At 39.6% G+C, this 17399-nt stretch overlaps 1 protein-coding gene across 8 annotated transcripts in view; it reads left to right on the forward strand.

The window, feature by feature from the left end:
• Nucleotides 1-17399, forward strand: part of MVB12B (multivesicular body subunit 12B) — a 170075-nt gene that overhangs the window by 102244 nt on the left and 50432 nt on the right. Inside the window, exon 8 of one of the 8 annotated variants that reach the window (XM_057499036.1) lies at nucleotides 8429-12070. The exons of the other annotated variants lie outside the window; for them this stretch is intronic. Coding sequence (XP_057355019.1) covers nucleotides 8429-8445 — 17 coding nt within the window. The 3' untranslated portion in view covers nucleotides 8446-12070. Of the gene's footprint in view, nucleotides 1-8428; nucleotides 12071-17399 lie in introns of those variants that run through there. 8 annotated transcript variants of the gene reach the window in all.

Here is a 17399-nt window from a genome sequence, read left to right on the forward strand (position 1 = left end):
CCAAGTGGGCAGCCATTGCCCAGACAGTCCGTCCAAACACCGCCTTGACTGTAAAGTTCCCGAACACGCGAACCATGAAAGAAGACCCAGCTTTCGGACACCTCTCTCCCTGTGTGCTCATCTGCTTTGTCCAGTTTTTAAGCAGAAGTATGCCCCCCTTTCTGCGTCTTAATTCCCGGCCTGGCAGGCAGCAGGATTGTGGGCCCACAGCAGGGGGCTTCCAGAGACCTCAGCAGAGAGACGCTGAAAGCAAAGGGCGCACGGTTAGTCCCTGCTCTTCCTCTCCTCTTAGCACTTCTTCTGAGGTTTGATCGGGGATGAATAAAGGAGTCTAGTTACCAAACATTCCTGCCTGGGGGAAGCTTCTATCAAATTAGCCTTTGTTTCTTTTTTTCTCTCTCTCTCTCTCTCCCAATAATAGACTATCAGCTAAGAGGGAAAAATGATATAATTAAGACAACTTCTTTAATTTAAACACATTTAGGGAGCTGAAGTTCTTTTTGCTTGTATTAAAATGGATTATATTAATTTATTTTAATAATACCTAACCTTCTTCTAGCATTTACTGTGTATAAGATTTGGTAGCAAGCATTTTCCATGCGTTTTGTCATTTAATCCCTACAAATTCTTACCAAGAAAACCTTACAGCATTTTAAGGTCTGTACTATCACTGTTACTTTTCTTTTATAGATACAGTGCAGCTGCCAGTGTTACTAAGCTCCCATGCTCAGGCCTTGTCAAGTAAACATCTCTTATAAAGATGTTTATTTTTTCTTTATAAATATTTTTATTTCACAGGTAGAAAAAAACTGAGGTTTTGAGAGATTGTGGTTTGCCTAAAGTTATACTGCCAGCAAGTGGGAGGGCTGAGACTCAAACCCAGGCCTCTGTGCCTCCAGACCCTGTGCTCCAACTCACTGTGCCAAGGGTGCTGCCTCCCGTATGTGGCCATTTCCCTCCCCTTGTCACATGGAAGTTGGAAGTGGCACCCACCCCTAGGATGGATTCTGCTAGGACTAACTGGCATAGTAGGCCTCAGCAGCCATAAGCCTCCGCTGGCCCCTGGATTGTCGGCTCTGGGGCCTCTGAATGAGCGTGAGGCCTCAGAAGCTTGGCTGATGACAGCTCCCAGGTGCACAGGGCATCTCAGATGGTGGGTGTGACTCCCAGTGGCTGTTGCTGGGCCCCCGTAAAGCTGAGTGACCTTAGGCAAGGAGTTTGACCTTTCTGTGCCTCAGTTTCTTTATCTGTTCATTGGGGATGACAGTGGCTCATGGTGGGGATTAGAATCATGGTAGGTAGAAAGTGCAGTAGATGTGTTACTACGATTATAAATATTCCGCAGCCCCTCCCTCTGCCCCTTCTCAGATCTTTTCCAGACCAGGAAAGGGAATGTTCCAGAGCCCTCAGGGAACCTCCTCCCCATCAGTAGGTAAGGCTACCACTGGTCTTGCTGTTGGAGATGTTTGTCTGGGGGAACTCTGGGCACTGAAGGTCCTCTTGCATGGTCTTCTCTTAGCCTTGTGCTGCCAGTGGGCAGCCCATACCCATCTCTCACTGGCTGGGACTGAACCCTACGTGTTCTTTTCAACCCTGCCTGAGGTGGGTGGGGCCCTTGTTTAAACAGACATCACCTCAGTGCCTCCCATGCAGTGCAGCTTCTTCTCTAAATCTGGCCTCCCAAGATGCCAAGCCACCGCCTGAGACCCAGCCTGAGGGTACTGAGCACTCCCTGCCAGCTCCTACCCATGCCCACTCCTGGCTCCTACTCCCTGCAGTCTCCTGCTGTAGCCCGGCTCCCATGCTCCAGCCTTGCCAACTTGCAACAACACTCACAGGGGGTCAGATCCCCGGGTAGCATGTTTACACTCCCGACGGCTTAACAAGCAAAGATGCTGGCACTGGCAGGACTTGGAGAGAAGTTGAGCAGCCACACAAGGTTGGGTGGTGAGACCAGGCTATCCTCTGTCTATCACACAATCTGAGCATCCTCTCTTTTGTGTCAGAATGAATGCATTTAACTGCTAACAGTAGGACACAGGTTCTGACCTGTGTTAGAACAAAGAGGCCACCTTTCCTGTGGATAGATTACCTGAATCCATCCATTGTCATACATTGGGTGTTTGTGTCTGGAATACCCAAGGCTTTTACCCCCTCTTTTTATTAATGGGCAGTGATGGCCCTCACCTGTTTATGTTTGAGAAAAAGCCTCAGTGCTCCAGCCTAGAGTTTGGAAGGAATGTGTTTATCACATATCCCAGAGAACAGGACTCCTTATCCCTCAGATTTGTCATTCGATTGTCTCTGAGGCAGTGAGTGATGCGGAACTCTCATCCAAGGTTGAGATCCTTTGTTAGAGAGTGGTTTCTCACGCCTGGCTTGTTTTATAGCATGAACGATCTCATGATCCACTGGCGAGACAACATCCATAATTCTGAATGAGAGAGTAAAGCTTGCCTCGTTGGCCCTAAGCATCGCTTCAGGTGACACACTAAGAAGTACGTAATCGCTTGCTACCTGGAGGCAATAAATGCACCCATCTGTATGGTCCATTGCCTCGGATGTTTACCTTAAACAAGCCCCGTGCTAACAAAACGCCAGTGTCACTCCTGTCAGAAGGGCCTTTGGCTCATGAATTACAGTCCTCACCCACCTTCCTCTGCCAAAGTTGGTTGTGCCATTTGTAGGCCTAAGATGGGCAGCCTCCTTGGCTGTAAGTCTCATGGCTGTTGAGGCTTCTTGTAAGACCTTGGCCATCTGACAATTTCACAGCGCTCGGAAAGGCGCTCCATCTTTGGTCATGACGCCTGGTTCATGCCCAGGGTCCGTTCTGGGAGGCAGGACGATGATGCCCCACTCACCGGTGTGGGCCTGGCCCCCAGGCAGGACCTGGTGGGCACGAAGCACCTGCTGCTGTTTGTTGTCCGATTGATTCTTCAGGCTCCCACCCTTTTGAATCTGCCATTTCCAGCCGCAGGACTTGGGGCATTTACATAGCCTTTCAGTCCATTTTCTTTCCTGTAATTTTGAGGATTACAGATAATATACATGAAGTGCCTAATACTAGTGGGCACCCCAGAAATGGTGGTGGTATAACTGTCATAAATACTGTTACTCCAGCAGACTGCTTCGTGTTACCCCAGGAAGCACTGGTCTTATGCACCCTACAGTCTGAACCCCCGTCCCACCTAAAAATGCCGGTGGGGGAGGGGACAGCTGGTCCACTAAGGAAGAGCCGGGAAGGAGCTCACGTGTGGGGGGACCGTGCCTGGTTCAGAAGACTTTTGGGTTCAGTATAAGGCAAACCCTCCATCCTAGTCCGGAAGTCAGTAATTGCTTGAGATATTAGTTTGCTACTGGGTAAAACAATTCTAAAGAGAACTCTCAACATTTAAATCAGCCTCCAATTTTCCCTTTCCCTTGTTGTCGAACCTGCTCTGATTGAGAAAGGATCGTATCTGTGTTCAGCCCTCTAAATGATTTGACTTCTTTCTTCTTTGCCTTTTGGCTTGTGGCACTTCTTTCCTGCCTCCCTCCTATCCCAGAACCCTTTAGCAACAAACAAAACAAAACAAAACAAAAACTCTTTCCCTGCCCCAGAATCCTTACATAGCTTTGAGCCAGGGCTTGGCTTAGGGTCACATTGAAGTCATGCCACCCACCGAGCACATCACGAAGTCCCGTCCTCCAGAGCGAGCTGCCAGGCCAGGGGCCCCCAGGCTCTAAGGCCGGTGCTGAGGGCTGGCACAGTGGCCATGGGATGCACGATGCATTGAAGACGTCCTTTCTCTCGATTTGCTCAAGTACATTAAGCAACTTTCTTGATGTCCCTGTCTTATCGGAGGATGCCAGGCTATCTATCCATGCGGAGGGATTGCTCCTTTCTTCAGGCTACATCCTTTTAAAGATACTGTACCTTTTATTTAGATTAAATGAGGACAGACATTTTAATCAGAGGTTAGTCATTTATTTTGCAAACTATTGTTTTGATTCATCATTTTTGCAGATAATTAAATGGTTCAGTTGGCACAGTGTGTCTACTTTATTAAAACAGGTAATTTTGAAAAAAAAGAAAGATGCTATTTTTTTGGATCACTGCACAAGAATTGCTTTTATCTTCATCACTGAGCAGAGTTTCTGGTTGTTTTGCCAGAAGGCTCTCTCATGTTCAAGCTTTTGGTGTCCCCTCTGGTCTGGAGGGGCTTGCCCTTGGCTGACTGGGGTGCTCACCACTCTGCCCTTAGAAACAGGAGATGAGGAATAAATTCTGTGCTGTTACCTTGTAGACAGATTCTTAGGTTTTAATTGGATTGGGGAAAAGAGCCTACAAGTTATGAACTTTGCAGAGCAGCAGTTCTTCTGCTGAAAACAGATTAATTGTAGCCCTCACAGTGGGTGGAGTTTAAAAGTCAATTACTGCTTGTCCTATTATAATTTACACACCTAGGATTTGAAAAAGTCTGTCACCTGGTATAAAAATGAAAAGGTTACATTACTAGTTGGAGTATACCTATGACTTTTCATTTGTAAATGCTTTAGCTACATGTATTTGTATGTATGCAACTTGTAGCTGGGGAGCTACAATATAACTACATCTGGGAGCAAGATTACTTAGGAAGAATAACCTTTAAGACTTGGTTCTTTAAATCTATAATGGTTTAGAATATAGCCCTTTGTCTAGCGGTTCAGTCCACTTGTAGGCACTGTGGCCAGCCCCTGCAGAGCCCTGAGAGCACTCCATTCCTGGGTCATGAACCACTAAGGGAATAGCCCTTCAGAGGTCAATTTATTAAAAACAAATTGCTCACAACATTTGCTTTCTTTGATTTTTCCATGTTTGTGTCCTGAATCAGTTAATTCACTCATTAAAAGGATTTATTTTAGGCGGGCCAATTAAAACTTTGGAAGCTAATTTTTTGCTGAGCAGCACAGACCTCTGAAAACACAATTTATAACGTGGCTTCTGCCCTTTTCCACTGAGAGCTGTCTGATAGTGTGGCAACCTCCGGTGCTTGTAGAAGTACAGAACTGCTGTTCTTTGTCCTCCCCTCCGGGCTGAGCTACAGCGGGAGTGGGTTTCTCCTAGCCTCCCATTGTTTTAAGGTGAACAGCAAGTCTGAAAAGGCCAGCCCAGCCTGGCCCCGGAGTGGCACGCTGTATTTGTTTGCTTGCATAAACCCCATAGTTCAATTTTTTTTAATAGGAAGCTGCTGTGTAGTTTGGATATTTAAACAGTTATTAACCGAATGACAATTAACAGATTGCATAGACAGATTTTCTTTTGAAAACCTCTGAAATTGAGTACAGTTTGCAAAACTATCACAGCATAGTAATGACAATGAATTTTGATTTCCCGGAACTGATATTAGACTCCTTATTAAACTATGTGCATCTGCTTTTAATTTACTCCAAATAATTGGAAAATGCAATGAAGCTTTCCAATTAAAGCACGGCTTTATGCTGTTTAATAATACCCCCATAATATTATAGCTTATGAAGTGACAGGTGAGTTGGTGTATGAATAAAACATAAAGGCAGCAATAAGGGACAGAAAACCGGAGACAGTTGTGGGGATTTTAAATGCTGGATGTAATTTGCATATATTAATCTCTTCTTTTCAGCCTTATCAGGCGTTCTTCAGTATTTGAAGTTAAAATAGCGTTGACAGGCGGGAGTACGCTTAGTTTTTTCAAGGATTTATTACTTGTATAATTTCTGATCTTTAATAAGCAGATATGACTGATCCTCATAGTTCTATAGAAATCGGTTAATTGTTCCAGATGGCGTGTACTGATTATGCAAAATTACTTTTCACACCATTTTTTTTGTGATGGAGTTTGGAGTAAAATTAAATTTTTTATAGCCTTCTTATCATGCTGTTTTACAGTGGTTTTTCCACAGAAGTTGAATTTAATCTACTATATTACATTGACCAGCACAGTTATTCTAATGTAGCATTTTGTGATTTGACAAAGAATAATAGAACACATTGCTCATTGTTCATTACTGTGTCCCTAATAAAAAGGAGCTCCTGTGTATAGAACATAGCTGTTATTTATGAAGAATGCCTAATTCATACAGTTAAAAATGCAAAATTGTACTGTGAAATAGTTCCTTTTAGGGAGAGAATATCTGGGAGAAGCAAATGGAAATAGACTTGCTGCTACAGATTTTACATGCTAAAGGCGGGGTCTTCTTTTAATGACCAGAGTGTTTAAATAGTGCTACTTTCTTCTTTTTTGAAAGAAAAAAAAAAAGGCTAGATGATCTCATTCTATTAAGAGAGGTGTCACCAGTTGACTTGTCTTGATATACATAATCCCAAAAGGCTTTCATAATTTAGTATCATTTATAAAAGGTAGTTACACTTTGGTGTAAAGTTTTTTTTTTTTTTTAAGTCTAAAAAGCTTCAATGGTAATTCATTTCTAACATTTTCCAAAGTTAATTCCAAAATGTTGATTTTTGCAAAGCATCTTGTGCTGGTGTCAGATCCAACTCCAGGTTGTGCGTGCCATCAGGTGACATTAATCTAGGCCTATTCTTGTCCAGGTCCAGGCAGATAACATTCTCTTTACAGTTCAGCTGATAGTGGGATATGAAGGACTCAGCAGATGCACCCCAAAGTGAAGTTGTCAGGCTGTTATCTTGGTGCAGGTGTAGATGCAGTTTCCAGGAATGTGGGGTGGGAAGCATAGATTTTTCTGTTGCATCAAAATTCTTGTCTCAGTGGGTAGTGTTTTAAATATAGCAGATAAATATAAAGAAAATTAGTTCTAGGTATATAATCTGAAGTTCGACTTGTTTTCAAAAAAGACCACTGTGTATTAAGTCTTAGCAGGATTTTTATAGACTCGGGACATGTATTTCTATTTAGAGTACAGCCCCCCACACAGAGACTCAACACTGACCTTCACGCGGCCGGACTGCCTGCCCCAGGTAGTTCAGTCCTGCATGCCAGCACCCTCCAGCCACATCTGTAGTCCCGCAGGCCAAGAGAACGCTTCCTTCTTTAAACAGACTTTAGGTGAATTTGGATTTGTTTAAAGGGTTTAATTCTATAGCCCTGGGGAAAGCAAACTTTGTTTTTTTTTAGTATCCTCCCACCAGCAGCACTGATTAGCCTTCCTGAGAGGTCCTGGAGGGAAGCAGGAACTTCGTGGCTGCCTCTGCGCCGGGCTGTAGGGAAGCAGACATACGGAAGTTCTCAGAGCTCCGAGTGCATCTCTCTCTGTCTGCTAGGGATGGGAGTACAGGATGCAGGCAGTGGCTGCTCTCAGAGTGTGGAATCTCCGTAGGGCCCAGAAAAGCAGATTCAGTTAGATGCCCAGATATTACCACCGTCAGTGTTACGTAGGTTGTATTGCATACATCGTACTATATACTCTGGTCTTCAGAATTTTGGGATTAGGTTCCATTTTGTATCTCTTCTGGTCTTGAAGGAAATTTAAAGGTAAGGTAAGTCTCTTTGGCTACGTATAGTACTGGAATGACTAATTAAACCAAACAGAAAGAAATGTGACTTAGAGCCCAGAGCACTTTCAGTAAGCAGTACCAACTAAATTCTGTACCCACTTTACCTCCAGAGTACTTCAACATTTGAAACCTTTCACATACCCCTTTTGTAAACTCAAAATGTATTTTTGTGATAATGAAAATTATATGAGAAAGAGAATGCATAAATCAGATATGATTAAAAATATTTGTTCTAATGCAGTAATAATTTGGTAGTAATGCTTTCATCAGTATAGCTTAAGGCTACATTAAGTGGACAGACTTTATATGGATTCTCTAATTTTAATCTTCAAAATGCTATCTAATGTCTCATTAAGACTTGCATATAATGTATCTTAAGTACAGTCATTAAATATAGTTTAGGGAGATTTATGTTCAGATATTGCTTAAAGATGTTTTAATAGGCCCATTTACTCTGATGATATTAATGAGCTCTTAATACAGACTAAGCTTCTAAAACTAGTGGTAAAACCTCCAGCCTGAACACAACAATTTGGAAATAGTGCCTGGTTTGGACAAGAGCCCGCAGATTTGCCCCAACACTCAAGGGTCAGTGCAGGCCCCTCTCATAAGCCCTAAGTTTCAGAAAAGGGTGTCCTCTGCCTTGGTCTGGCTGCTGACCCCTGAGGATGCTGTTTTTCTGCAAGCCCGAGTACAATCCTGTTTCTCCCCATAGAACCATGCACAGGACATGTGCTAATTTGGTCAACTTATGCATCTCCAAGGTCATTTGAGTGGCGTTGACACTCCTGGTGGTGTCACTGGGGCAGGGGAGGGTTAAAGGAGCTGTTGCTCTGCTTCTTGTGCAAGCATCTGCCAGATAAGGTGTGCGCAGCCTGGCATCGTTATGTGAGCAGCTTCAATCTGCCATAAGTGAACTGTAAAAGGTCACATGGGTGTGCTTTCATCTTTCAGGCATTCGTAGTGACTGAGATATACGTAATAAAGTGGTCCTGCTAATTCAAAATTGGAAAGAAAAAAACCAGCCTAACAGGAAGCTCCGTGCGCCCCTCACTCATGTGCGGTCATTCCCGAGGCCCCACTTTCAAACATGTTGCAAAAAAATCTCCATGTTGGTGTTTTCTTTTCTTTCAGAGAAATACTGAAAAGCACATTTTTTTGTTTCAATTATTCTAAGGGAGAGGAAAAAAAAAGAACCTATGAGTTGAGAGACTTTTCTAATTACTAAATTGGTTTGTTATAAAAAGATAATAGCAAATTTCTTCTTTTCATAATTGGACATTTCTTCCCTGTAGGCTAATGCATGCACAGCGCATGCATGCACAATAAGTTGTGCTTTTGAAAAGCCATAACTAGCTAATAACAGCTACAGTGTCATCAGAGAGTAATGGTGTGCTGATTAGCATAATTAATGACAAATGGTGGTGCAGAATTGGTGGATTGGTTTAGCAGATGATGAATGCGGCAAGGCCTGGGCTGGGGCCTGCCAACTAGGCCTCGCTGGCTGTCAGCCCTTCTGTTCTCGCCGAGGCAGCCCTCATTAGTCACGATGGGAGGTGCCAGTTTGTATTCCGTTTGGAGCACAGAAAACTTAATAATCCAAGCAAATGTGGCTTTCCCTTTTTCCTCTGTGTTTACTCACAAAAATCTCTTCTTGCCCATTCCCATTGTGGCTGAACCATGAAGATACAGCTATTTTGAGGTGTTTCCATATTGTTTGTCTAAAGGGGAAACAAAGGGTAGGGTAATAGAATCATGTATCACACATTTTCCTCTGACCATAGATGAGTTAGTCCCATTAAGAGGACTTTTCCTTTGTGAACTCTGTTTATCTGAGTATTTATATGGGGAAAAGAGATGTACTCAGTAAGCCGTACATTCTGTCCTGAAATAAGACTAGCACATTTATCTTTGGCTTGATTAATCAGGCCTAATTTGCATTCTCAAATGAGACTGATAAAAATGGATTTACCTTTTAACCTTTAGTGGGGGAGGGGGTATATTTCTCTGCAAGATTTCTGAGGCTATCTTTCCTTAACCGATAAGAAGCAACTCCTTTATCAATAAAGATGAAAATCCTTAATTTGCATTGGTGAATGAAACTAATTATTATATAGTTAATTAGCATCTGGAAATGAGGATTATCTTAATTACAAAGCACAATTTCCCTAATAGCTACAAAACTGTAAGTTTGATCCATGTGGAAATTGGTAGGTATTATTATATAATTAGAGATAACATTAATAGTACAGAGTACTTGGGCATAATTTGCATATGCAAATGTAATCTACCTGAACCAAACAAGTGGACCATTAGTGATTAGAGCATGATAGAGCTGACTGAAAGTTCTAGATAGCTGAATGATATCCATTATGCCAAGTATCTAAGTTATTACGTGGTAGAGTAGGTAAGGACCTCTTATATTGAGATGGTCATAGAGGATTTTGTTTTAAGAGGAATCAGTAGCCTGAAGGTTAAATAATGAAGCTAACTGCTTAGGGAAAGAGCTGCCCCATAACCATCTCCTTGACTTTGATTTCTACATGCTTGCCAGTATCCCTTAAATCTTAGATGTATTTTCCCTTTATATTTTAACATTTCTGAATGTTGGATCTGTCTTACAATTGATGTGTACTTTTAAACAGTTATATACACATGTGCACAGTGAATTATAAAATTGATGGTGCAGCTTACAGTTCTTGGAAAATTCAAAGTTTTCTGAATTTTGTCTGGCCCATCAGAGATGCTGCTTTATCTACATCTGCTCCAATACCCATCTACTCCCTCCTTCAGGTTATAGCAGTGTTTCCCAAAATAAGGGGTACATGCCAGTGAGGGAGTGTGAGAGGGGATAGCCTTTTTAATTTTTTATTTCACTCATAATCGTACATCAGTGGATGGCACTGTATAGAATAAGATTAAAATAGGTATATTAATCTGTCTTTGCTGCAGTAGCAAATGATCCCCCAAGCCACAGTGGCTTACAGTACACCATTTTGTACGTTACTCAAGTTCCACATTGGTGACTGCCGATGGTGTGGTCCTGCTCCATATGTCTTTTCATTTTGGGGCCCAAGCTAAAGGCACAGCCCCCGTCAGCAGAATGCTGTTCTTAGAGTAGAAGGAAAAGAGCAAGAGACCTGGAAGAAACACCCAGTGACTCTGAAAGCTTTTGATCAAGCATGGCAGGGCACTGAGCCCAGCCAACATCAGCGCACAGGAGTATGTCCTCTTACCAGGATGCATCCTCTTCCCCACAGCAGTGGTGGGAATGGTCAGTCTCAGGTTCGTGAGAGCATACACTCAGGAATGGTAATTCTGAGTTTTAAAAAGTGAGTTTTTAACAGAAAACAATAAAACGGCAGTAAGTACACATCTATCAATAATTACTATAAATGTAAATGGACTAAGTGCCCCAATCAAAAGACATAGGGTCACTGAATGGATTAAAAAAAAAAAAACCATCTTTATGCTAGCTTCAAGGGACCCACTTCAGATCTAAAGATACATGCAGGCTGAAAGTGAAGGAATGGAAAAGATACTTCATGAAAATAAAAATGAAAAATGTGGAGTTACAATATTAGAGAAAATAGGCCTTAAAACAAAGAATGTAATAGAAGATAAGGGTGTTATATAATGATAAAGGGGTCAATCCAAAAAGAGGATGTATCATTCATAAAGATATTTGTACCCAAAGTAGGAGTGCCTTAGTATTTAAAGCAAATATTAACAGATAAAGGGGATAATTGACAGTAATAGAATAATAGTAGGGGACTTTAATACCCCTTTTACATCAATAGATCATCCAGACAGAAAACCAATAAGGAAATGTTGGCCTAAAATGACACATTAAGAATTAAGACCTAATAGACGTTAATAGGACATTTCATCCAGAAATTTCAGAATTACATTATTTTCAATTGCACATGGAACATTCTCCAGGATCACATCTTAGGCCACAAAAAAATCTCAGTAGATTCAAGAAGACTGAAACAGTCAAGCATCTTTTATAACCACAGTGGTATGAAACTAGAAATCAATTACAAGAAGAAAACTGGAAAAAACACAAATGCATGGAGACTAAACAACATACTACTAAACCAGTAGGGCAGCAAAAAAACCAAAAAATAAAAATTTTAAAAATACCTCGAGACAAATGAAAATGGGACACAACTTCCAAAATCTTTGGGATACGGCAAAAACATTTCTAAGAGGGAAGTTCATAGGAATATTGGCCTACCTCAAGAAACAAGAAAACTCCCAACCTTACTTTATGCCTAAAGGAACTAGAAAAAGAAGAAAAAAGCCCAAAGTTAGTAGAAAGAAGGGAATAATAAAGATCAGAGTGGAAATAAATGAAATAGAGATAAACAATAGAAAAGATCAAAGAGATTAAAGCTGGTTCTTTGAAAAGATAAAATCAATAAACTTCTAACCAGACTCCTCAAGAAAAAAAGAGGAAGGGACCAAGTAAATAAAATCAGAAATTAAAGAAGAGAAGTTATAATTGACACCACAGAAACACATAGGACCATAGGTGACTACTATGAACTATTATATCCCAACAAACTGGAAAGCCTAGTAGAAATGGATAAATCCCCAGAAACACAAAATTTTCCAGGGCTGAATCATGGAAAAATAGAAAATCTGAACAGATTACAAGAGATGAAATTGAATCAGTAATTTTAAAACTCCCAAAAAAACAAAAGTTCTAAAACCAGATGGCTTCACAAATGAATTCTACAAAACATTTAAAGAACTAGTGCCTATCCTTCTCAAATTATTCCCAAAAAATTGAAGATGAAAGAATGCTTCCAAACTCATTTTATGAGGCTAGTATTACCGTGAGACCAAAACCAGACAAAGACAACACATACACAAAAAAGAAAATTACAGGCCAGTCAGTATTCCTGATGAACGTAGATGCAAAAGTTCTCAACAAAATATTAACAGAGTTCAACAATACATTAAAAGGATCATACATCATGAGCAAATAGGATTCCAGAGATGCAAGGATTGTTTGACATCCACACAAAAAAGTCAACATGATATACCTTAACAAAATGAAGCATAAAAATTATATGATCATCTCTATAGATGCAGAAAAAGCATTTATGAAATTCAACATTCATTTATGTAAAAACTCTCAAAAAAGTAGGTATAGAAGAAACATACCTCAACGTAATACAGGCCAAAAATAACAAGCCCACAGCTGACATCATCCACAGTGGGGAAAAGGAAAGCATTTCTTCCATGATCAGGAAGAGATCAGGATGCTCACTCTCACTACTTTTATTCAACATTGTATTGGAAATCCTAGCAATCAGGCAAGAAATAAAAGATATCCAAATTAGAAAGGAAGAAGTAAAACTGACACTCTTTGCAGATGACATGATACTATATATGAAAACCCTAAAGACCACCAAAAAACTACTAGAATTAATCAATGACTTCATTAAATTTACAGGATACAAAATCAATGTACAGAAATCTGTTACATTTCTACATACAAATAATGAACTAGCAGAAAGAGAAATAAAGAAAACAATCCCATCACAATTTGCATCAAAAAGAATAAAATGCCTAGGAATAAACCAAGGAGGCAAAAGACCTGTACTCTGAAAATTGTAAAACATTGATGAAAAAAAATTGAAGATGACATAAATAAATGGAAAAACATTCCACTTTCTTGGATTGGAAGAATTAAGATTGTTAAAATGTCCATACTACCCAAAGCAATCTACAAGTTCAGTGCAAGCCCTATCAAAATACAAATAGCATTTTTTACAGAACTAGGGCAAAGAATCCTAAAATGTGTATAGAATCCTAAAATCTACTACAAAGGTATAGTAATCAAAACAGTATGGTACTGGTACAAAAAAGACACATTTGTCAATGGAATTGAATGAATAGAGAGCCCAGAAATAAGCCTACATATATATGGTCAATTAATCTGTGACAAAGGGGGCAAGAATTATAAAGTGAGAAAAGTGGTGTCAGGAAAACTGGACTACCTTCTTACACCATGTACAAAATAAATTCAAAATGGATTGAAAGCTTGAATGTAAAATCTAAAACCATAAAACTCCTAAAAGAAAACATAGGCAGTAAGCAATTTGATATCAATCTTAACAATATTTTTTGGACCAGTCTTGTCAGGCAAGGACAACAAAAGCTAAAATTAACAAATAGGATTACAACATACTGAAAAGCTTTTGCACAGTGAAGGAGGCTACTGACAAAATGAAAAGGCAACGTACTTAATGGAAAAAGATATTTGCAAATCATACATCTGATAAGGGGTTAATTTCCCCTTATTAAAATATGTAAAGAACTTACAGACCTAATATCCAAAAAGCAAACAACCTGATTAAAAAATGGACAAAGGACTTGAATAGGCATTCTTCCAAAGAAGACATACAGATGGCAAACAGGCACGTGAAAAGATGCTCAGCACCACTAATCACCAGGGAAATGCAAATCAATACCACAATGTAATATCGCCTCACACCTGTCATATTGGCTCTTATCAGAAAGATGAAAAATAACATGATAGAGGATGTGGAGAAAAGGAACCCTCGTATACTGTTGGGAATGTAAATTGAGGCGGCCACTATGAAAAACAGGAAGTTCCTCAAAAAATTAAAAATGGAACCACCATGTAATCCAGCAATTCCACTTCTGGATATTTATCTGAAGAAAATGAATTTGAAGAGGTATAAGCACCCATATGTTCATTGCAGCAGCATTTACAATAGCCAAGATAAGGCGGCAGCCTAAGTGTCCCATTGATAGGTGAATGGATAAACAGCATGTGGTATGAATACAGTTGACACTTGAACAACACAGGTTTTGCAACTGTGGGGGTCCACTGATACATGGATTTTTTTCCAATAAATATGTTGGAAAATTTCAGACATTTTGAAAAAATATTTTCTCAAGCTTATTTTATTGTAAGAATACAGTATATAATACATACTCAAAATATGTGTTAATCAACTTATTGGTAAGGCTTCTGGTCAACAGTAGGGTATTAATAGTTAAGTTTTAGGGGAGTCAAAAGTTACATGTGGGTTTTCAACTGCATGGGGGTGTTGGTCTCCCTCACCCCCATGTTGTTCAAGGGTCAGCTATATTCAATGGAATATTACTCAGCCATAGAAAAGAATGAAATCTTGCCATTTGCAACATGAATGTAGAGGGTGTCATGCTAAGTGAAATAAATCAGAGAAAGAAAAATACTGTGTGATTTCACTTATATGAGGACTCTAAAAAACAAAACAAAACAGAACCAGACTCATAGATACAGGAAACAAACCATTGGTTACCAGAGAGGAGAGGAGTTAAGAGGGTGGGTGAAATTGGAGAAGGGGATTAAGAATTTACAATCATAAGTCATAGGGATGTAGTGTACACCATAGGGAATATGGTCAATAATATTGTGGTAACTTTGGTGATAGATGTTAACTAGACTTACCATAATCATTTCATAATTTTTGAAAATATTGAATCACTATCATGTACACCTGAAACTAATAGGATGCTATATGTTAATTACTTTGATCTTTCTAAAATAAGTTTCAGAAGTATTGAACATTTTTTAACTTAAAAAATGTTAAAGAGTAAGCTTTTAAATATGAAGGAAAATAGAAAGCTAATGATTATACTGGAAAACAATAAAGGAGGCTGGGACATAATATGCTGTTTCATAAGTTTGGGAAACATTGACCTATAGGGTCGGTAGCTTATCTTCAGCTCCTCATCCTCCTGGGACAGTTGGATAGTGCAGGGATTTCCCTAGGGGCCCTAGTGCTGTGAAAATAGCACTGCCCTCTGGGCTTCACGACCCACCGTGACCACTTCCAAACTTGAGAATGTCTCTCCCTTTCTCTGGAATTTGGTTTTCCTAGCCGCAAAATGAAGCTCTTGGACAAGGTAGTAGTGGTCCTTCCTGCTGCTCCGCCCTCCCATCACCCCTTTTGAGCACCTGTTGAGAGCCAGGCACCTAGCAGGAGCTGGAACAGAATCTCCAGGAAGTTCTGCCTCAGGGCTGGTGGGACCCAGCGGCTCCTATAAGAACCTAAAAGTAGTTTCTTGCTAATCAGAACAGTTCATTGATATATTTTTCTTTACCAAAAAGAGACACAGACTTTTCTGCGTTATGAAAGTAGCATGTTCATTGTAGAGAAGTTAGAAAATAGATGAAAGTATAGGGAAGAAAGTATCACCCGTAATCCCATTACCCAGAGAATGTTTCAGGATATACTTTCAACTTTTTTCTATACAGTATATATTTATATGTAAAGTATATTTCTACCTAATCATCCATTGTGGGGGTTTTTTTGGTCACATTTTCTGAGGTATAATTTACATAAAATAAAATTCACCCTTTTAATGTGTATAGTTCAATGAATTTCGGTAAACATCAAACTACATAAGTGTCATGTAACCACCACCAGAAGTACGATACAGAATTTTCCAGCCCCTAAAATGTCCTCTCTTCCTGTACCAGTCATTTCCCACCCCTACCTGCAGTCCTGGCAGTCACTCATATGTTCCATGTATCATAAATGGAATCATACTGTATGTAGCTTTATGTGTTACTTGGCATAATATTTTTGAGTCTCATCCATGTTGTTGCTTGTATTGGTAACTTGCTCCTTTTTATTGCTGAGAATGTCCATTCTGTTTTGAGACCTAGTAACACACTTTTCTCCTTGTCACTCAGTAGTTTTCCTCTGAGCATATTTAATGGTTGCATAATCTTCCTCATGGATGCAGTGCATTTCATCCAACCAGCCCTTTGTGTCTGGATACTTACATTGTCTTCACTTCTAGAATTAGTACTTTGGTGAATTCCTTTAGATAAATCTTTGTTCCTTAGTGTAGGTGTGCATTTTTAAGCTTTGTATATATGACAAATCATCCACCAAAATGGTTGAACCCATTTACACTTCCACATAGGTTAAAGAAGTTGATTTCCCCAGAAGCCTTACCAACTGGCTATTTTCTAAAACCCTTATCAACTTAAAAGATGAGATGGCATCTTACTGTTAGTGTGATTTCCTTGATTACTAGCGAGGGGGTCACATGTCCCTGTGTTGATTGGCCGTTTGTATCCCACTAGTCCCTTCCTGTTCACACCCTTTTTTTCTATTGAAGTCTGGCTTTTGCTCACTGAGTTGCAGCAGCTCCTTGGAACAAGGTCTTTTTACTCTCCTGTTACTATTACTTTTTTCCAGTTTGTGGCTTATCCTTTAATTCTGCTTTTCCTTTATGTTTTGTGCTTTTGCCATCACATTGTAGAAGGGCCTTCTCTAGCTCATGGAACATTGTTACCTTCTTTCTTTTAAACATTTAAATCTGAAGTTAATCTGTAACTTGTCTTCGTATATGACATGAGATCAGTCTATGTTTCTCCAAATTATTTACCACTGTCCCAGCACCACTTATTAATATTAAATAATCTTTTTTTTTCTAACTCATTTGAAAACAGTCTTGTATTAACTTTCTATCCTCTGTTATCTACTATGTTTCGTGGCTTGTGTCATGTTCCAATACGTATTCCAATGGGAGTCTCATACTTTTAATTATTAGAAGTACATGTTTTGATATCCTGTCTTTTTATTCTTTGTAATCATTTTTCAAAATGTTCCTGGTAATTCCCATTCAATTTCTTACTAGAAATTTAGAATCACTTTAAGTTCCAAGGAAAATACCTTCAAAATTTTGAGAAAACTTTGAAGTTATAAATTAATTTGGGGCGAATGGTTATCTTTTAAATATTCTATCTTTGCCTCTAGAAATGCAGTATGACTTTCCATTTATTCAAATATTCCCTTGTATCATTCAGTAAAGTCTTATAGTTTATTTCTATTTATTTAATTCCTAGGTTTTAAATTTTTGTTGTTACTTTGCCTATTAT

This window comes from Manis pentadactyla, chromosome 3 (assembly GCF_030020395.1).
Source record: "Manis pentadactyla isolate mManPen7 chromosome 3, mManPen7.hap1, whole genome shotgun sequence".
Lineage (NCBI taxonomy): Eukaryota > Metazoa > Chordata > Mammalia > Pholidota > Manidae > Manis > Manis pentadactyla.